At 48.3% G+C, this 22,819-nt stretch overlaps 1 protein-coding gene across 1 annotated transcript in view; it reads left to right on the top strand.

Annotated features, from left to right (window-relative positions):
- The first annotated feature begins 1,249 nt into the window (after positions 1-1,249).
- The window catches only part of CBL (cystathionine beta-lyase), a 101,839-nt gene continuing 80,269 nt past the window's right edge, over positions 1,250-22,819 (top strand). Inside the window, exon 1 of the mRNA XM_086772296.1 lies at positions 1,250-1,611. Within this exon, the coding sequence (XP_086628422.1) occupies positions 1,425-1,611 (187 nt within the window). The 5' untranslated portion in view covers positions 1,250-1,424. The remainder of the gene's footprint in view (positions 1,612-22,819) is intronic.

Here is a 22,819-nt window from a genome sequence, read left to right as displayed (position 1 = left end):
CTTTAACAAGAGGTTATTAACTCTCAATTTTCTAGTTGGATATTGATCCATCTTAGCCTTTCCCAAATCCTCATAATGCGAGTTCCACTTTAGAGGCATATGATGAGACATCATTGAACTAAAATCAATTGCCATCCTTAAAGTGTGTGGAATCCAGGAAGCTTGTTGACTAAAGAAAAGTCTATCAATTCTGGAAGAGGAATTCAGATATTGAAGACTAAAATATGTGTGCCTAGGAGAGTCCCTCAAATCGTCTAGGGACCACCCATCCACCAACCCCATTTCCCCTCTCAACTCCTCCCATTTACCTTTCTCATGCCCCATCAGAATGGAACTCCCTCCACTACTATCTACAAGATTCTCCACCATATTAAAGTCACCTAGGATAATACACTTATGCAAAATATTCATATTACTAATCCACTCCCACATACCACTCCTAATTTTATAATTATGGGCTCCATAATTATAAACTAGCCACACTTTCTCCCCATTGATTAAAATTTCCACCACCAATGATCTACCATTAGGATGATTGGCTATAATAGTCAGATTCAATCTCTCTTAATAACAAACATCACACCACTATAACCTGAGTTCACCCCCCCATACATAATCAACCAATCCTTAAACCTATCCTTTCTCAAAACTCTAGCCCCAAAAAGATTGTGTTCCTGGACTGCATAAATAGATAACCCCCATTCTTTAACTACCCCCCAAAAAACAAAGCATTTTTCTTCTTGTCTTTAATGCCTTTAACATTCCAGGTACAACCTGAGAGGTCCTTGTGATCAATCATGTTAGAGCTGTTTCAGCAGGAACCAATCTCCACTTCCTCTCCTTCCTCGTGAACTTGTCCCTCTCTCTGTATCCCTTTCCAAGCTTCTTCTACTTGCCAATTAAACTTTTGAATTGAAGAGGTGCCACTATCATCCTCTCCCAAAGGACTATATGTATTTGAATATATTAAACGGCTCAAGCTACCCTTTAATTTCTCCCCTCTGACAACCTTCCTCACTTGACTCACTTTCTTTCTAGCTTCATCCTTAGTTTGTTTAAAGTTCACTTTCCCTTTTGTCTTGACTCACTTTCTTTCTAGCTTCATCCTTAGCTTGTTTAAGGTTCAGTTTACCTTTTGCCTTAACGTTTTTCTTGGAGCATTGCTAAGTACCTAATGGTTAGGTCCATTAAAGCCATAAAAATAAAAACAGCATTTTTGATAATTTAGACGTTAAGTTAAAAATAGCGAAGCTATTTTATACTAAGCTTCACGCTCTTTTAAGCAAGTCGCAGGTCTCTCTCTTTCTCTTCACGTACGAAGGGCTTAAGCATGCAGCTGTCTCTCTCTCTCTACAAAATACTACGCTAAAAATATTTCGAACTTTGCATTCGAACTTTGCAGTTGAAGTTGTTCTTAAGCTGAAATGGCACTGCCGGCGAATCCCAACAGTTATTGTTCAGGGGAGAGCTCCCTCAGCCACAATCACAAGCCGGCTCTTCACATTTTACACGAGAGAAGAATTGTGCGCGTCAGCTGCTCGAAGAAGGCTTCTGATTGCATTCTTACTGCTGACATGGACACTCCTCCTTTCTCGCCTTCGCCTATCCATGGTAGGTTTCCTACATGTATTGATTACAGTAACTAAGTGGAATTCTTTGAGAAGAGCAAGATAATAATTGTGTGTGTGTGTGAGAGACAGAAGAGAGAGAGAGAGAGAGAGAGAGAGAGAGAGAGAGAGAGCTCGACTTTATTGATCTAGAGAGACCAATCTATGGAGTGAGAGAGAGAGAGAGAGAACGAACCATGGTTGGTTGGAGTTGATGCCATAGTCCGTGTCACATAGTTGTATTCTACCTCAGAACATGGTATGTCCACAATGGGCCTAGCCATGGCACCATTGTGCCCAAAATACGGCATCTGGACCTGCCCAATAGCTGGCTGCAGTGGAAGACTGCCTATATGACTTGAACTTTCTTTCGGCTTTCTCGACATGGATAGCATGCACATGGAAGGCTTCATTCTTCTCCCTTGTCATTGTAATAGAGAGACAAAGAGGACTTAGAAGAGATGGATAGGCTTGAGAGAGAGAGAGAGAGAGAGAGAGAGAGAGAGAGGCTTGAGAGTTGAGAGAGAGAGATAGAGAAAAATGAAATGAAATCTATATTAACGTCTTCGAAAGGCCAATATGACCTATGAGACCAAAAGTTACAATAATCTGGTCAGATGAAGTACAAATGTCAGTGGTGTGTAACAGAAAAGATCTAGAGATCAAGAGTAACATGGGAAAATGGGAAACCTAGGAAGCTACTAAGAGGGGACGAAAGTGTCCACTTAGAGACATCTGTGGGTTTGTGAGGCTCATGAATGTGTGAGGATATTGACGGGCCCTCAGTGGATGAAATCCCTCATAGGTCGCTGAAGCATGAAGACAAGCTCCTCTGGGGTGAACTGCCTGAAGGCTATCTGTTGGTGATTTGCGATGATCTCTCTAATCCTCCCATGCCATCTGGATCTGCTACGGATACCCCGAGGTCTAGGGTGTCTGTCCTCCCGACATAGCTGAGAGGCATGCTCAAGAGTGACCCCTCTGGATGTGGATGTGGATGTGGATGCGGCTGTGTCCTGACCCTGCCCCACTGTTGTACTGAAGTGGTGCTCCCAAAGAAATCAGTAAGCTGTCTCTGCACAAGACCTATGTGTGCTACTCCACGTATGAGAGTCTCTCTATGCCGAAATATCTCTAGTGGAAAAAGTCCTAGGCATCTTTGGTCACTGTAGTCCATCACTCTGGCAAGGGTGGCGAACCCTTTTCTCAAAAGGCAATGGAACCTCCCTCTAATCTCATAGTACATGGGGCATTGGCAAATGTAGTGCTCCTCCATCTCTGGCTCTAGCTGACATAGCTGACATATACGCTGCTCTGTCGGTACTCTCTGTGGTCCAGATCTACTTGTCTCAGTCCTCAACTGATGAGAGGAAGTGCGGATCCGACCAATAGTGCATCTGATGCCATGTGACAAATGTATGTCCATGTATCTCGAACGAGTGATGAAACCATCCATGTATCTCGAACGAGTGATGAAACCATCCTTTGTGAGGCGAAGCAGGTGATCTCTGTAAAAACTCATCTTCGTCCCTACTAGAGGGCCCATTGGTGATACTCGTGTCCTCGTAGTGTCTAATCTGATAATATCCTCCCTGATGATTCAGGTAGAGAAGGGGCATCTAAAGAGTACTGAAAAGGTGGCAATCTGCATCTGTGCATACTAGCATGTCTCATCTCCCCTTTCTGCAAGCTGTCATGATGACTCCAAAGCGAGTCTAGCATATCTGTGTCGAGGGAGCTCCCATAAACTATGGAGGAAAGATACTCACCTGGTAAGAGCCTCTACTACGAGTGGTGCAGCAGCCATCTCTGCTTGAATGATCACATGTGGGACTGATGGCTAACTATGTATCATCCTAGCAATCATTATAACAAGAGGTTTCTCCATAGATCCCCATCCATCGTAGCCCCCCCCCCCCCCCCCCCCCCCCCTTGCGCGGCGGCGGCGGCGGCAATGATCTAGGCTCGGTCCCCAAATGGGGGCACCATATAGTAGAGTAGGGGAGACCAAAGTATCAAAGAGCCATAATTTGGTCTTGGGCTCCTGAAACTGTACCTGTGAGCGCATCTTCTCTAGCATCCCTAGGCTTGCATATCCTCGTGTCAATCTTGCCTCGGCGGCTGCTCGCATGGAAAAGGCTGGGCCCCTAAATAGGACTCCCAGATACACATAGGAGGTAACTTGCTCCACAGTCTCCCCTCATTAAATGAAACCTGGTGCTGATCTGCTAATCCACTGCGCTGAGGTATTAAAAATCATAACCTTAGTCTTGCCCAGGTTGACCGTGAGGTCCCTGGCCTCTGTGTAGACCTGTAGTGCATCCAAATGTCTCTACATCCCCTCTGGAGAGTCTGTTATAAGGACTATATCATCAGCATATATAAGCAATGGTATCCAAACTCCTGCCAAGGAAGCACCTCTCCCCTCTCCTCTATCAATAAAATCCAAAACCTCATCAATGTATAGCCCGAAAAGAGTCAGAGACCTTTAGGGCAGCCCTGTTTCACCCCTATGGTGCTATGAATCAAGTCTGAGTTTCTTCCGTAGTCTTCACTCTGCCAGTGAGACTGATTCATATAAAGGAAGTACCCCCCAAGTGAGTGTTGGCGGTACCCCAATGTCATACATCCTCTGCATCAGCCTGGGCCGTGGTACCATTTCAAAAGCCTTTCGAAAATCCACAATTCAACAATATATCCTCCGACCATGTGCTCTGCTAAGTGGCAGTTGAGTGCAAGGCAACTGCAATCTGCATAGTGAGCTCCTCCATGGGCGCATGCAGGTCTAAATCAGCTGTATCAAGAAATACTTGGGAAGTATAGACAATGGACATGGGCAGTCTCGCTAGTGAAGTGGTATCTAGGATGCCTCGATCTCTGATGTTTGATAGGCTGCGTGACAATCGAGAGAGAGAGAGAGAGAGAGAGAGAGAGAGAGAGAGAGAGAGAAAAGAAAGAAAAAGATATATTAACGTTCTATAAGAGGCCAAAGTGGCCTATGAGACAAAAGTACCAATACATCCAAAACTCAAGGAAACTAAATGTCCCGAGTAGAAAATGAAAAGCATAAACTGAAAAACAACTAGCTATAACATGTGGCCAAAGAGGAACTAGTGGCCTGATACAACTGCCAGAAAAAGGCATATCTGATAAAAGTGTGGAACTGGAAAAACGGTAGGCTATGGGAAGCAGCTGAGATAGACTCATCCCATAATGTCTTGCATAGGTCGATCCAGCATAGATAGGTTGAAGCGTGGAGGTCGTGCCAATATCGCCTGTATCCTTGGATAATGTCTCGGCGTGGACCACGGCCCAGCGGGTCGTGGTGGACGCCGTGCTCTACATAGCTCTCTAGCTCTGTCCAGGGTGACTCCTCGAGGTGGTGGTGTGGGCCTAGTCAACGCGTGGCCAACGGTGCACGGGGTTGCTGCTGCACTAAAGAAGTCGGTAAGGGTGCGCTGGCCTGTGTCTCAGACATGTCTCCCCTGTCTGGAGCGTAGGATGTGTCACAAATACGGAAGCGTGTACACAGAAAACCTTATCCCATACATAACATCATGGCATCATACATAGCATCTACAACATCATCATCATCATACTTTGGTACCACTGAAACAACAATATAAAAATCTGCACAAAGACAGCTCTAGGGGCTGAAGTTGGGCCAGCCCCCACTCCAACCCCACCCCACCCCCCCCCCCCCCCCCCCCCCCCCGCCCCCGCCGCGCCCCCGAGGTATCTTTATTACCAACAGAGTGTTCCAGTACAAGAGAATGGGTGCGAGATAGTAAACACTCTTCAAACTGGCACCAGATACATCCAGAATAAGATGAAAACAAATCAAAGAGTAGCCTAAGTACTCAATCTCAAGCTTCCAAGAGTCTCTTGGGCACAGCCACACTCTAGTACGTGATCACACCCTCTAGTAGTGATGCTGTCCCGAATAACCAGCCATGAAAACCTTGGCTCTAGCCACCGGAAGGTTCCACCCATAGAGCCACAGGCCTCATGCAGGTTCAGAGACTTTAGCTTCAATTCTGTCGTGAAGAACCTTGCTGAATTGGACTGCACAGCCCTGTTTTCAGTCCACAAACATGCTGTAAAAGTCACCCCAAGAGATGAAATGCGTGCTCTATGGTTTGCCTTGGATCCTGTGCCTTCAGAGCATCAATAACCAGCCAAAAGACCGGCTGTACAGCAGTCGACCAGCCCTGTAGAGGGGCCAGGCATGGTCGCCTGCTTCAAGAGAGATAGAGAAGAATCGCTTTTTGCTGTGTCGACTATGGAGGCAGTCCCCCAGCTATAAAACAGCCTTCCTCATGGTCGACCAGCTCTCTCTCTAGTTCCCTTGCATGTCTTCTTCACAACTGGCCAAGCCCTGCATGCTCTACAGCCAAAAACAGCTGGAAAAGGAGGCACCTAGCTGATTTTGGCCCTCCTCCCCCAAAATAGCAACTCGTGGAGCTTTTCTTGGCTTGAGGGCTGCCCACTTTGAGTATTGGCCAAGCTTTGTTAAAAATTGGTCCCTTTTGATGTGAACACCTTAAAAATTGTCCACCCGAATATAAGTGTGTGTGAACACTTTATAATTTGTCTGCCCAAATTTAAGTGTATGTGAACACTTGCACTCATAAATCTTAGTATAATAAAATATAAGCTGTAAATTGAGTTTGGGGTCACTTACCACATGCAAAACACATAAGACCACCGCCTTAGTCCGAAACAGGTGTGCACACATGCGTCCACGGGGTTTCCAGGTGTCCCTGGAGCCCATGGACAATCACTGGTAGAAATACCAGGCATTGTCCAGGTAGTCACGACAAGTCATTCATGCATGTCAGCACACACACAAATGCTTTATGCATAATATTATGGGTTCCATCTCCCAACTTATTCATCTTGTACCGAACCCTTCTCGGGCACCGCCCATAGAGGTATAAAGAATGCTCACCAGGGTGTCCACCCTTCCATGAGACTTAACCAGCATGCCAGGAACTCTCACCAGGGTATCCACCCTTCCATGAAGCCCTTCCACATGTACTGAGTCATGCCAGGAACTCACACTAGGATATCAATCCTTCCATGGAGCCCTTCCACATGTAACCAATCATGCCACGAGCTCACACCAGGATCTCAATCCTTCCACATGTATTAAACCATGCTTGGAACACACACTAGGGTATGTGCCTACCCTTCCATGGTGTTCCTCCACATGTGCATAGTCAGAAATATGACAGGGTGTGGTCTCGGTGTCTGCGTAGCTTAAGGAGAAAAAGCCCAAAGGCAACGTTGGTCTGAGTAGTCCATCACTCTGGACAATGGCCCAAATCCATCTCGGAAGAGGCAATGAAAGTGCCCCTGGATCTCGTAGTGCAAACACTTGCAACGAAGTATGCTATAAAAAGCACTTGTAGGCAAAAACCCAATGCACCGGAGTGCTATGTCAGGCAATCACAGATTCCTGAGCAAGCTTTTTGCCTCAATACAAGGCTGCAGCAAATGTTTGGAGTGTCTTGACAACACAAGCAATGCAAATCTTTGCATAATCAATGCATAAACATCCAATCAAAGCTTGTAGAATGGAAAGCCCCAAATTTTTGTGCACCACAGAGCAGAGCTGAATGATATGCCAATTACACACAAATGCGAAAAGCCTCAAATATGTGTGTTCCTGGCAACTTCAATTGTCTAACTTTTGAAAACCCCCAAATTTTTGCAAAGCCTGCAGCTTTAATTTCTGCAATTAAGCTAAACTTTAGCAGTTGTGTGCATGAAATTGTCCTATTAGCCTTGAAAATGCATGAATTTTAAAAAATAAAAAACAAAAATTTAAATTACCTGTTGGAAAGACGGGCAGGTAGTTGACTGCCACAACAGAGAAGCATCAGGCGAAATCGATGCACAGTGAGCAGGCAGGCAACCGAATGTGACGGACGATGAAGAGGAGAGAGGTAGACGGAGACGGTGAGGGCGAGGAGTCAGGCTCATGGAGGCGACCGGAACGGCGGCTGCGACCGGGATCTGGGATGTCGACTGGACGCGAATTGGAATGGCGTTGGTGAGCACAATGGAAGTTGCCGGACGGCGACGATGAGCTATCGAATGTCGGAATTGCCAGACGGAAGGGAGTCCAAAATATTCAAAAATTTGTCAAATGCCACATCAGCCACATAGTGGGTTGATGTCACTGTGGTGCGAGCACCGCCCGTTGGCCAGGCGGAGGTGGTCCTTTGCGCACTAATGCCACCCGCGATTGGAGCCCAGGGAAGGGCAGCGAGTTGGTGGTCGTGGGCAGAAGGTGGGAGGGAGGGCGGCGCACAGCAAGGCTGGAACCGTGAACGGAAATTGCAGGCGGGTTGGAGAGGGAGGGCGGCGCACAGCAAGGCTGGAACCGTGAACGGAAATTGCAGGCGGGCTGTGGCTTGCACGAGGGGTAACCACCAGTGAAGCTTTGATACCACTGTTGGCCCAGGAGGAGCTGCAAGAACTAAATCAGGGTTTGGCTTAGTAGCAGCACACTCACAAGATGATGAGAGATGCAAAGAATAGTTGCATTGGAGACGGTCAACTCCATAATATCATAATACAACTAAAGTAGATGGTGTCCTTTCACTCCAAATCACCAAGGGGAAAAACCCAAAGGGAAAAAGTGCCCTTGGTTAGCCCATGTTCACATGTAGCACTACTCATATCATATATGTGTGGCACTACTCGTATCATATATGCCAATAAGGAAAGATAAGGCGCGAGTGCGGGGGCTACAGGTAGGGGCTTCCGCCAAGGTAGATGCCATGAGACTTTGCTAGATGATAGGAGTGGATTGGACCGCACACCCCCGCCCCCCCCCCCCCCCCTATTGCAAATACATGGAGGGCATGGAAGGATATGACACGAGAGCGGCCTCTTATCATCAAATTCCCCGACGCCACCAACAGATGGGCCTTCTTAGACAGATAGGTTGCCCCCAAGGGCACAGAGGTCTACATGGATCTCACCCCAGCACAGAGTGTGAGGTGATGGTGACAGTGTGTGAAAATATACCCAAAAGGGTATTTTACCCAGCCCAAAAAGGGCTATTTAGTCATTTGACTTAACTTTTATCTGTTGGCCGACCATCACCCTCCCTTTCCATATAAATATGAGGCGCATCCTTATTCAACGCATCAATCACGAGTACCTTCTTTGCTGGTCACCTACTTCAGGGCTGAACCTCAGCGTTTTTCCTCCTCTGGCTACTGCTGTTGGTACAGGCCGCCTACAATAGGTGGAACCTACTCCTTGCTGCTGTTGGATTGGTTGCCTACATCAGGGCAGATCATCTGCGTTTTTCTTCTCCGGCTGCTCTGCTGTTGGTACAGGCCGCCTACGACAGGTGGAACCTACTCTCTGCTGTTGTTGAACAGGCCGCCTACGACAGGTGGAACCTACTCTCTGCTGCTGTTGAACAGGCCGCCTACGACAGGTGGAACCTACTCTCTGCTGCTGTTGAACTAGTCGCCTACATCAGGGCTGATCATCAGCGTTTTTCCTCTCCGGTTGCTGCTACTGGTACAGGCCGCATACATCTGCGTTTCACTTCAGCATACTTCTGCGTTTTACTTCAGCAGTCATCAGGACATCAGTGCTTACATCAGCGCTTACATCTCAGCTCATATCAGCCTTACATCAGGCATATATCGTGTCATGTGCATGCTTGCCCATGGACATTTCCTAGAACTAATCCTGAAGGAGCAACCAGAAAAACAGATTAGAGCTAGGATTTTGAGCACAAAGTGCAGAAGAGGCAGTGTTGGACTTGGTACAAGGCATGGAAGACTTGGAAGAGGCTGTTGGCTGCAAGACAAGGGGCTGTCAGCTGAACAAAGTGGAGTCGGCTGTACGTGATGAGGCGGCTACAGGCGCTTAGCGTTTAATGGAGAAGTATGCCAGTCGGCTGGCTGACCAGCAGTTGGCCAGCATTCCTAAGGTTCAAGAAGCCTATAAATAGGCGTAGGTGCTCATTGAGTTAATCATTCATTCCACTAGGGAATGGGTCATTAGGAGTCCCATAGAGGGACAAAATTTTGGGTGTTATCACCTTTTCTTCAAGGCAGCCAATGGCTGTAGGGCAAGTATGGGGCAGCCCATACAGGCTGCCCAGCCCTTGGATTGTGGGCAAAGGCTGTGCCCAGCACTCTGGAAGCAGGTGCATGATGCCTAGCCATCTAGGGAGTTATGCGCAGCATTTTAGGTGATTTTTCTAGCATTTATTACTGAATTTTCACAAGTCGTGGGACTTTTGTGTTGGCCGCCTGTTTATCTACTGGCCGATTGCTGTTGGGAAGTAGTATAAATAGTAGAGGCCACAATCCCATTCATTTATCTAATTCTCCACCAAGAGCTCAAGCATAAGAGGCTAGACAAAGCCAAGAGGGTGCTAAGCAAAGGGGTGAAGGATTCAGGTCAAGGGCAGGGTATTCCCAGCCAAGAAAAGGTCCAAGATTGTTGTATTTTCTTTCAGATTTCTCATCATTCTAATAAAGCAAATACACCATCCGTGGGGGGGGCCCTACACAAGTACCTTTTTGTACTATATGAATATACTGAATTTTCCAGCACATCTCTCTCTCTCTCTACTCTCTCTCCATATATGCGTTTTGCATCAGATGGTTTTCCAGTAGTGTTTAGGGCTGAAAGAAGACTCCCAGAGCTTTCGTGCGTTACATTGGTATCAGAGCATCAGGCTCAGCAAAGCTAAACACTGATTCAGTCCCATATGACGGTGTACAGGTCCAAGGCAGAGGAAAGTACACGGATGCGAAGCCCAAGGCAAGGAGCACAGAATCGAGAAGAGCTCCCAGGAGGTTTGTTGGTGGTGTTCCACAAAGCTAGAGGGGATGGCAGTCTTGTGAGTCAGATAGGTTCTCGGGCAACGGTCCCAAGGGAGGTTTATCCTCCAAGGGTGATGTGAGAGTGCCAGACTCATTTCTCAGGAATGAAGACCAAGACGGTGTTCAGAGTCAGGGTTGGAATGGATTGTGGACTAGATGGAACAGATGCATAGATCTTCGTCTGAGACAGAGTGGTTTGGAGAACAGGCCGGGTTTTCAGAGAAAAAGCGTTGCCAGGGATGGATGGATGACAGAGGGACTTCGGGAAAAAGAATGGGATGATGACAGTCATCCAAGAACAAGTTGGAATCCCGTCATCAAGTTTAGCAGAGGGGGATGTCATGTGCATGCTTGCCCATGGACATTTCCTGGAACTAATCCTGAAGGAGCAACCATAAAAACAGATTAGAGCTAGGATTTAGAGCACAAAGTACAGAAGAGGCAGTGTTGGACTTGGTACAAAGCATGGAAGACTTGGAAGAGGCTGTTGGCTGCAAGACAAGGGGCTGTTTGCTGAACAAAGTGGAGTCGGCTGTACGTGATGAAGGTGGCTGCCGGCGCTCAGCGTTTAATGGAGAAGTATGCCAGTCGGCTGGCCGACCAGCAGTCGGCCATTTCTAAGGTTCAAGAAGCCTATAAATACAGTCAATGCCTGACTCCCTGCAAGATGTGCAAACACTGCACCAAAGCACATAGTGCGCTCACAGTTGTTCTCCCAAAGTTTATCTCCCACTGCGGAAGCACAAATGCAACTCTCCTCCCATTGAATGTGATAAAATCACCAAAATCTGGTTGCTGCAGATTTATGACAGCACCTTAGATGTGCTCTGTTCCCCTTCCAAAATACTGTACAACAGTACTAAGTGCTCACCAATGATGTACCAAATCTGTACCGGCAAGTACAGCAGCTGAAAATGAGCCTTTTCCTCACTCAAATCAATGTACAGCCATGCCAAAACTTGTACAAAGTTGTACCAAATCTGTACCAGCAAGTACAGTAGCAATAAATGCTCTCGTGGCTGTCCAAATGAGTGAAAATCAGACCTTGAGAGTCCCCACCACTGCATACAACAATCCCGGACAGAAATTGAGCAAAAGCCTCTTGACTGCAAGTGGATTTCTGAGGGTTCAAGGCATAAAAGTCTTCCCTGCTGCTTTGTCAAGCTCAACAAGCACAAAATCTTGAAAGGCCCCTTGATTCAAGATCAATTTCTGATCATGAATGGTACATTAATGCACATGAAGGCATCCAGAGTCTTCACAATGCTTCCCCCTGGCCACATATACATCCAATACATAAAAGCCCCTTGATTTACTGGCACATTGAGTGCTTGACAGGCATCAACACATTGCCCAAAGCATCAAATGCTAGTGCCTGCATGCAAATTAACCCAATTGGTACAAAAGCCCTTTGATTTGCACTCCAATTTCCTACAATTTTGGCCCGAATGTGAGATTGCTCACATCATACAGCATCTATGAATGCCCAATGGCACAGTTACATCAAAAGCCCGAAATGTTAACACCCAATTTCGTGCCAATTGACTCGGAATGTGACCAATGTCACCCAATGTTGCCAATTGTGCTCAAATCTGAGTCGTTAGGACCTGTACCTGCTCAATTGATGATAATGGACATGCAAATCCCAAAATTGAAGCAAATACCTCTGAAAGTTTTTGATTTCTGTTGCAGAAAGGGGGGGGGGGTTGCATCGTATTTGCTGACTCGTGTGCTGCTGCTGCTGTGCAGGTACGGATGCTGAATTCGTGCAGGTGGGCGGTAGCTGAGGAGCTCTGCAGTGATCACACCATGGCGGCAATTTGTTGCAGTTCTTCGTTGGATGCACAAGGGCGTTAAGCGGTGGCTGCTCCGTCTAATAAACAGAAAGCGAGAGTGGACGTCTTGTGCACGGGCGTCTTCTGTCGGACCCATGCATGATGCTGTTGTTGTTGGCGCACTTCACAGACGTGGGCACTGCGTGTGGCACTGCTGGCCGGACGTTCTGTGGTGGCGTGTCGTAGCGCGTGCAACGCCTTCTCGCAGTCGCAGTTCTGCTGCACGGGCGCCTATGCCAAGCCGATGACTTGCTGCGCGTCCTCCTTTTCTCGCCTCTTCAAGCACGCTTGCCCCCACGCTTACACCTACACCTACGATGATCCCTCCGGTATTTTCACCTGCTCGTGCCAAGCTCAAGGCTCCATAGCCGAGCTTCTTCTTCGCGATGAAGACGACTCCGCACACCCGCAAGCGCACACGCGCGGACGCGGCACACCGGGCTCTGATACCAGTTGAAGGGAGCGAAAGAAGCTCAGCTGAAACAATGAGGGTTTCATGTGGGAGACACACACAGAGAAGAAGGGAGAGAGAGAGAGAGACATGTGGGGATAAGTCAACTCACAAAGTATGAGTGTGTGACTCCCCTATCACACATGTATATTTGCTCTAGTACACATAGTGCACTTAGTACATTAAAAGTACTAAGTGTACTATGTACTATAAAACTTATGGGCTTGTACACACTATAAGGGTGGGCATAATGCCTTTACCCCAACAGCAATGGGTACATGACCGACCGAAGCGAGAATGACACAAAGAAGTATCTGCCTTAGAAACCAAAGCCAACACGGGTGAGAAAAGCTGATGAATATGGGAATCAGTGTGAGGGATTTGGGAAGAAAAATTGGTGATCTTGTAGAGACCCCCATGATGGACTCCATTGGCAACAACCCAGAGAGTCTTCTGTCGATTACTTCGATGACCTCATCATCAAAGTACACACCATGTCCCTTCTGAGAAGCTTTGTATACTAAAAATAGATTTTTGGAGATTCATGGTACATGCATAACATCATGTAAGGTGGTAGAGGAACCCAAAGAAACATTACCAACACTGGAGACAGAAAGCGAAAAGTTGTCACCGATACAAACTGAAGAAGAGATAGTCTGGTAGTCCTCCAAGATATGGGCCTGATTGGTCATGTGGGCAGAAGCACCACTAGCACCAACCCTTTCCACCGCTTCAGGTGTGACACTAACCTCTTCAGGAGAAGTCATATTTGTGATCACGAGGAATGAATCCTTTGAAGAAGTGGATGAATCTGTGAACTGCCATGTATGCAACTTTGGCAGATCCCTCCTCTGAAACTTTGCCTTTATCTTTGGTGTTGTCCTTGTCAGATGCTTTAGAAGCATCCTAGGTTTTATACTTGGCTTTTGCTGCTCGAGAATCATCACGGCGAGCAAAGCAACGAGCCTCAGTATGACCTGTCCTGCCACAATAATCACATTCATTGCTTTTCCTGTTTACCCTTGCCTTTGCCTTTGTTTTTGTTGTTGTTGTTGTTGGAGTTCCCTTTTCTGCTTTTGCCTTTGCCCTTGTCAGAGGCAACAAAAGCAGACTCCGACTTGCCTTTTCCGCAAAGCATGCACTTGTCGTAGAGATAACTCATGACTTCCTCAAAAGGGGGGAGAGGATCACGAAAATAAATATTATCCCTGAAAGAATCAAAGGAAGCAGGTAACTTACCAAGAAGTTTATGGATGGGATTGTTGAGGGTGCTCCCGTACTCCTCAAGTTGCAGCTTGATACGGGAAAACTCTCCAATCTTCTCAATTAGGTTATCTGACTCAGTAATGGTAAGCTTCTCCAGATCTGACTCCAATTTGGCAATCTTCACTGTCGAAACTCTCCCATACCTCCTTTGGATCTCTGTCCACATCTGATGAGCATTACTCCGGGAGGAGACAAATTGTGCCTGTATGGATGGAGTCATGCAATGCATGATGATAAGACGAGCCCGAGCATCCAATATGCTTCTCAAAGCAGGGTCCACCAAGTGAGGTGTGGAGATAGCCATCCACACACCGGCTCCTTCCAACAACAACCGAGTGTAGAAAGACCAAGTATGATAGTTGGTTGCGGAAAGCTTCATGGAGTCACTGACTTGGGGAGGATTGTAGGATGGTATGTGGGTAGGGGTGGGAGCAAGACTTGGATGAGAGAAACTCAGAGAGGATGAAACCGGTCTTCACAAACTTGACGGGTGGTGAGCACAACTTAAACACACTTAAAACTCTTAATGAGCTGGAATAATAAACTTTGCGAAAAGATGGAGCTAGAGTGCTCCTGCACAAGAGTCCAATAGGCCCCAAAGCGTGGCGCCCCCGCAGGTATTTATTTATCTCTTGAAGTCGGCGTAGCCTTTGTACAACTTCTGGGAAGAGAACTCCTCGTTTCACGCAGAGAGTCTCCTCGAAGCTTTCACCCAGTTTTACACAAGTGGTTTACAATAGGCCTTGGCCCTCTTTTTATACGACTTCTGGCTAAAAAGCCTAGCTTTTTTTTTATGAAATCTCATTGGACGCTTTTATTTTACAAAAAAGCGTGCGCACAGGAAATTTTTCACGCCACTCTTCTCTCTCTGTGCGTTGGCATCAAATTCTCTCTCCTGCTTTTTTTTTTCAGGTTTCAGTGCTGCTCTCTCTCTCTCCTGTTCTGCTGCAGCCTGACGCCCCTGCCACGTGGCAGTGCCACGTCATCAGGACGGGCTGCCTGGGCTGCTGGGTTGCGCTGCAGGGCTGCCCTTGCTGCTGCGTCATCATGCTGCTCTCTAACCGCTGCCCTTGGCCACCCCAATGCTGCCCCTTAACTGCTCCTCATGCAGCCCTTTGGGCTGCCTTTTGGGTGGCCCTAGGGTAGCCCCTTGGGCTGCCCTTGACTGCCCAACAAAAGAGAGAGATGGTCTCAGCTGCACCTGCAAAACAGTAAGAAAACATACCAAAAACACATATATACACATACACACATACATGCACATGTACAGTAAGAAAACATACCAAAAACACATATATACACATACATGCACATGTACATACATATGAGCATGCACACACATGTACACACACACACCAAGCATGTATCTGCACCCACACACGTGTACAAACTTACACATGCACATACAGAGTAAAACATGATCAGTGAATGTTAAACATGCTTAAACCCACACGTGTACAAACTTACACATGCACATACAGAGTAAAACATGATCACAGTGAATGTTAAACATGCTTAAAACATAATCACAGTGCTTAAGAAAAGAGGTAAAATACTCAGTCCTGTAACATATGCCCCTCTTAAAACAAATCAATCGTCCTCGATTGCTCAGTCAAAGGATCTGCCAAATTGAAACAGAACCGAAGATAGCAATGAGAAAGCTATGTCCTGCCAATTGAAATAGAACATCTAGAATAACACAAACCAAGTGTCATTCACAAAACCGGCATCCACTTCGTGAATAGACATGTCCCCCTGGATGCTTTACTTGCTTTGCTCATGGCCATCCCACAGGACCCACGATCAGCAGTACATCATGAACATGAGTAAACACTGATGCATCAAAGCAAGCATACATGCATACCCATAAATACTTCTTGAGGTGTTCTCATATGTTTTTAACCTTGGATCCCATAACATATAACATCTCAAAAGTATCTATATACATGCATATCAAATGAAAGTCTAGAATAGACGTCCCCACTTCTCAAAAGATCCAAATATCCATGAATCAAACCATGTGACTAGTACACATATATCATAGAAGTCCCATAGGGAGATAAACTGTCAGTTCAGTATCTCGGTGTGCTAAGAAGAACACCAAGCGATTTCTAGATCTCATCCAACTGAACTCTGTGACAAGGGAGCAGAGTCATCCCCCTCTTGAGTAACAGGTAGTACTCCAGAATCCACAGCTGAACCTGTTGAAGCACTTTCTAAGGTAGGCTCCAAACCAAAAGCCTCGAGGTAAAGTTTTAGTATCCTCGGTGAATCTGCCAAGTCACCCTTCTCCATCCACTTCGAATCCATAGGTGAATAGTTCACAAACTTCACCAGATATCGATGTGAAACTTTCCCTCTGACTTTTCTTTCCTTATGTGCCAGAATCTGTTCCAGTTGAAGAATCTCATCAAGTTCTTCTACCTCCACCTCACCTCTGAAAGGTTTAAGAAGACTCCCATGGAATGCATTATGAATCCTCCAATGATCCGGTAACCGAAGACGATAAGAAACATCACTCATCTTCTCAATCACTTGAAAAGGTCCATAGTACCGCATACTCAGTTTAGGATATAAGTGCTGTTTACCCTTCATCTTCCTGAGTCTAGCCTTCTCAAATCTCAAAAGCACCCAATCACCCAAATCAAAAAGCAATGATCGACGGTGAAGGTTTACTGCTTTTCCCTGTTTCTCTTGAGTCCTTTGAAGAGCCAACTTGACTTTCTTGTAAGCCTCATCCATATTCTCCACAAAACGGTCTGCCTCAAAGATCTTATCCTTTGTATGCAGGATCGGTGGTACTTTCTTCCCGCCTTCCACAATCTCGAAAGTGCCTTACCTGTCGAAGTGTGATGTAATATGCGGAAGCTTCGGAGAAGGATCGGTACTTCAAAACTCAGAAATCAGCACTCTTTTCGCGACGGAATTAACGCACAAACTGAAAGGAGATGTGTAGAAAATAGAGAGAGAAGGGGGGAGATGGAGAGGACACAGTATTGGGTCCCAATTACCCTCTGTAGGGCCCCCACCACGGATGGTGTATTTGCTTTATTAGAATGATGTAAATCTGAAAACAAATACAGAAACTTGACCTTTTCTTGGCTGGAAAATCCTGCCCTTGACCTTCAGAAGTCCACCCCTTTGCTTGGCAATCTCCTTGGCTTGACTGGCCCTTGATTGGCTTGAGCACTTGGTGAAAACTGAGATGAATTATGGGATTGTGGCTTCCTCTATTTATACTTCCCATCATGAGCAGTTGGCCAGCTGATAAACAGGCAGCCAGCATCATATTCCCACGACTGAGTAAATTCAGCAATAAATGCTGAATTAAATCCCCAAAAATGCTGGAAAGAAGCAGTGAAAGGTGTCATGAGATACCTGAAGGGCACACAGGATTTGTGCATTTGCTTTGGCAAACAGGATGCATAATGTCTGCGCATCTCTTCCTGGCTGGCTGGACATCAGGCGCCTGCTTCTGAAGGACTGGACACATCTTTTGTCCACAATCCCAGGGCTGGGCAGCCTGTATGGGCTGCCCCATACATGCCCTACAGCCATATAAAGGCTGTAATCTCCTGGAGATTGCCTGATCTGTGCCCTAGGGCTGTCCTACAGCCCCTCCATGGCTGGTGGGTTCAGCCTGGGCCTTCCTGGCCCTCATGGGGGTGGTTCTACACCATTCCCGTGCCCACACTCAGATCCGGGGTAGCCCTATGGGCTGGCCCCTTGTCCTAAACCTAATCTACTCAGTGATCTGGCATCCAGTACCAAACCAGATACACAGAACCACTGACATCATTCTAGAGGGAGACTCACAGCGCGGACTGGCACTGTTTCATGTGCAGGACAGTGCACACCTGACCTTGGACTCAAGTGCAGGACAATGCACACCTGACCTCGGACGACCCGTTCACCATCCCAGGTCCTGCACCTTCTGTACAGAAATGTCTACGTGGCATCCAAGTGCGGGATGCACGTGACATTCCCTTCTGCTTAACTTGACGGAAGCTGCATAGCCTCCAAATAATCCGTCAATAATGCCGGATAGTCTTCGAAAAATTCTTTGTCAAGCCATACTGCTTCATGAGTTCCTCGGTCCTGAAACTTCGTGAGAAACTGTCGTAGTCTTCGGCCTGAGCCATGCTTGAAACGGTGCAGAAGAATCTGTTCTGGAACCATTACTTCTGCTTCATCAATAATGTCTGGTTCCGCTTCGTCTTTGACCTCTGAAGGGGGTGGACCTGCATATGGCTTTAACCAACTGACATGAAATACATCGTGCATAGTCCAACTCAGAGGTAGCTTTAACTGCATAGACACCTCATTAATCTTTTTCCGGATGGGAAATGGTCCGAAGCTCCTGAAAGACAACTTTGGGCATTGCTTGCCCACCTGCTTCAATCTTTGCTTCATAATCCGAAGATACACCCAATCCCCTTCCGAAAACTTCATGTCCCTTCGGTCTTTATTGGCCTGTCGAGTGTAGGCCTCTTGCGCTTTAGCCAATCTGTCTTTAACAGACTCTAGGATCTCCTGGTAAGACTCCGTCACTTTGTTCGCCTCCGGTATTGAAGACGAAGTCCTGGTTAATAACGATTGGAAAGGCCTTCCAAACGCTGTCTCATATGGAGTCCTGCCAATAGCTGAAGAAAAAGAGTCATTCAAAACAGCTTGAACTAAAGGCAAAAACGATTCCCACTTACCTTGCTGATCGTGGACATAACACTTCAGCACATCAAAGGCCAACTGGTTGTATATCTCTGTCTGGCCATCTGTCTGTGGGTGGAATGCACTGGAAAAATTCAACTTAGTACCAAAATTATCAAACAATGCCCTCCAAAAATGACTGGTAAACTTGGCATCTCGGTCTGACACTTTGGTCCTAGGAATCCCGCCAATCGGGTACCAATGCCGAATGAATAGCTGGGCAACATCCTCGGCGGTCACATTAGCCCTGCAAGGAATAAGCATAACAAATTTGCTGAACCTATCAACAATAGTTAAACACTGCGTATTACGCTTACTCAGACTGGGAGGCAGATTTGTGACAAAGTCCATCGAAATGTCCTGGAAAGGATCCTCAGGAATTGGCAAAGGCTGTAACAACCCTATCTTCTTTCCACGAGGAGCTTTCACCTTTTGACAAATGTCACAGCGTTGTACATATGTAAACACATCACGCCTCATCTTTGGCCAATAGTATTGCCGTTCTAATTTCTCCAGAGTCGAATTCATGCCCCTTTGACCACTTGTAATGGTGTCATGGGCATCATGGAGAAGAGCTGCCCGGAATGATTTCATGACACATAGTCGGCCTTTGTAGAAAAGCCAACCATCACGTATCAGAAAATGGCATGGTCCTGTGGCATCCAATGCCTGTTCCCACTGTGTACCGAATTCCTCGGAATCCGCGTACGTGTACTTCATGTCTTCTAGTCCTGTACCAACAAGGTCAAGTCTAGTGGTCTGAATCGCAGATACTTGTCCCTTCCTGCTCAAAGCATCGGCCACTGGATTGGCCTTTCCTGGAAGGTACTCAATCATACCACCGAACTGCTGGAATATCTGACTCCAGCGGTGTTGTCGATCACTCCACTGTGCACTTGGCATCGTCTGAATCCAGTGCAATGCCTGATGGTCAGTGCGAACCTCGAAGTCACGGCCATACAGGAAATGTTTCCAGTGTTTCAAGGCCTGTATAACTGCTAGGAGTTCACGATTATAGACCGAGTAGTTCTTTTCGGCGGGCAGTAACTTACGAGACATGTAAGCTACCGGATGACCATTTTGTTGCAATACACCTCCAATTGCGATGTTACTCGCATCGGTGATCACTTGAAATGGTTCGTCCCATGAGGCAAGGGCTAAACAAGGCGCTTCTGATAAAGCCACCTTGAGGTTCTGGAATGCCTTCAACGCTCGTGGAGTCATTCGAATCTGTTGCCTTCTTGTCTTCACTCCCTTTAGCAGATCGGTGAGGTCTGCCGAGAGATCAGAAAACTTGTCAATGCTTGCAACAATTCTTGGAGTTGGCGGTCCAACTCCGATTCCATTGCCTTAGAAAGGCGATACGGAAACTTGCTCGGGGGTTCCGAGCCTGGGAGGAGGTCAATCTTGTGATCCTCCGGTCTAGACGGGGGGAGCTGGGGAGGGAGACTGTCCCGAAGAAAAATCTTCTGGAACTTTTCATGGAGAACCGAGTACTTCTCGGAAGCATTGGCCACCGTCTGGGCTGTCTGGATGTAAATCATGGCACACTGTGCGCCTTTCTTGACTGCTCGCTTAGCCTGCAAGTGGCTTATGAGCGGAAAGTTTGGAATACTTGGCTCACACTTAATGGTCACCGGGGTGTTTGACACATTCCGATCGATCTGGAACGTGTGCTTGTCCCACTTGACATCAGGAAGAAACTTGTGAAACCACTGGATACCCAAAATTATGTCTGCTCCTACAAGAGGGGCAACCATAAAGTCACGCACAAACTCTATGCCCTGAATCACTAATTTAGCACCTAGAGCTTCATACTTGACGCTCGTTGTCATACCTGTGCTAAAACCCTCAACCTGTTTGTCTACCGGAGTCGGCTCGAAACGGGCACGCCTAGCGGCCTATTCCGTGACCACATCCTCCTCCGTGCTGTCGCTGTCAAACAAGATGACTCTCTGGCCACCTATGTAGCCAAAGGACTTGGGCAATTCGTTGCGCTCATACTCCTGGTCATGGGCGCCCTTCTGCTTATCTTCGAGCTCCCGGCTAATAATTGCTCCAACTGAAGCACCGGGGGTTGAAGAACTAGGGGTAGCCACTGGGGTCTGTGTGGGAGCTGTGCTCACCACCGAAGCTGTGGAGGCGGCGGCGGCCTTTGGAGACTTCTTTGGACAATCCCGAGAAGTATGTCCTTTTGTGTGACAAAAGAAACATCTACCCTCCTTCTTGTACTGAGAAAGCTCCTCAGCACTCAACTTGCCACCTGTCTTGCCTGCCTCCGCTTTCTGGTCTGGAGTAAGCTTAGACGCATTGTTCGCTCAAGGTAGTGGGGCGGGAGAAACCGCTGCTTAAGGTCGCGGACGAACTCGTCCCACACATAGTTGCCATACCTGCTCTGGTGTGGGCATGAGCCCACTGAGTCCACCAAGGAATGGCCTCACCTTCCAAGTACCAACTAGCTAAGATCACTTTGTCAGTATGTCCATAGAAACTATCACTGATTAATTTGAAGGGCGCTTGAGCTAGCGCACGTAGCCCGCTGCCCCCTGCGCCTCCCCCTTCGCAGTCGCCGCCGCCTCCTCCCCCCTCTCCTTCACCCGCCTGTCCCCGCAGCCCCCCCCCCTCCTTCGCTTTCTCCCCGCCTGCCCCCCTCAGCCCCCCTCGCCAGTCCTCCCGCCCCCAGCCTCCCTCTTCCGCGTCGCCATCCTCTTCCCCCCCTTCGCCTTCTCTGCGCAGCCCCCCCTCGCCCTCTTTCCTCCGCCTCCCTCAGCCCCCCACCTGAGCCGACCAGACCTCCCGCCCCCTGCCTCCCGCTCCTCTTCCCCCCCCTTCGCCTTCTCTGCGCAGCCCCCCCTCGCCCTCTTTCCTCTGCCTCCCTCCCCCCTCCCCCCCCCCTTTTTTTCCGCCTCCCTCCTTTCCCCCCCCTCCTCGCGTCGTCGGCCTCTCCGCCCCCCATCCCTGCTTCTCCCTTTCTCCCTGCCTCAGCCCCCCGTCCTCCTTGTTCTTCTTCAGCGACTTCAGCGAAGTGGTGTGGTTTTTTCTTGGGTTCGTCTCGTCGATTCAGCCAGTACCTGGTCTTTTCCCCTAGGAGGACTCCATGGCAGCCTCTCCGTCAGCCCCGGCCGATACAGGTCTTCGACTAGACTTCTCAGATGCAGAGCAGCAGCTTCTCGCGTCCTCCGTTTCTTCTTTGGAGGCCTCTTCCTTGGTTTGCAAGGTGGTGGGTAGCCGCCCAATGCGGAGAGAGTTGCGCGACCTCCTACAGGGTAGCCTCATTGGCGAGACTGCCAGAATCGTCAGCGTGGATTTTTTAGGCCGCGGCTACTACCAGGTGGAGTTCGAGTCCCCACCAGCAGCGCAGAGGGTGTTGGCTCGGAGCCCCATTGCCCTACGCTCCTCTCGGGCGTTCTTGGCGCGATGGACACATGGTTTCGACCCATCGTCTGATCCACTGGCAGGCGCGACTGGATTCCCCATCACCGTCTGCTTTCCAGGTCTCCGAAGGGAGTACTTGCCCCTCCTGCCGGCCATAGGCAAGGCTTTCGGGCAAGTGGTGGAGGTGCCACAGACCGCGGCCTCAGTGGTTGCGCGGACAGCAGGACTCCCGGCCATTCGTGTTGTGGTTCAGTCACCGGAGTCCCTCCCGAAGACGATCCTCCTCCCTTGTCTTTCTGGAGGACATCTGATTCAGCGCGTGGAGTATTCGGGCCTCCCCGGCCAGTGTTTCATATGTCGGGAGATGGGCCATCTCGCACGCTCCTGTCCCCGCAAGGGGGCTCCTCCTTCACGCTATGCTGCCGCTGGACCCCCTGCAGGAGACCCGAGAGGTGGCCATCCACCTCCGAGACCGGACATCCCAGGCTCGCCACAGCAGGCGCCACCATCGGACGAGCAGGCTCCGGCGGAGGACGCCGCGCAGACTCAGGAGGCTGGAGGCTGCTGGCAGGAGGTTCGCCGGCGGAAACGCTCGGCCCGTAGGGACCGTCGCAGACGCCAGCAGCAGCAGGCAGCACAGGCTGGCGGACAGGATGGTGGACGGGTGGCTCCGTCTGGCCTACCGGCACCTACCCGCATTTATGCTCC

This window comes from Cibotium barometz, chromosome 3 (assembly GCF_041138505.1).
Source record: "Cibotium barometz isolate CiBa-2024 chromosome 3, ASM4113850v1, whole genome shotgun sequence".
NCBI classification, from domain to species: domain Eukaryota; kingdom Viridiplantae; phylum Streptophyta; class Polypodiopsida; order Cyatheales; family Cibotiaceae; genus Cibotium; species Cibotium barometz.
This window is presented reverse-complemented; position numbering and strand designations above follow the sequence as displayed.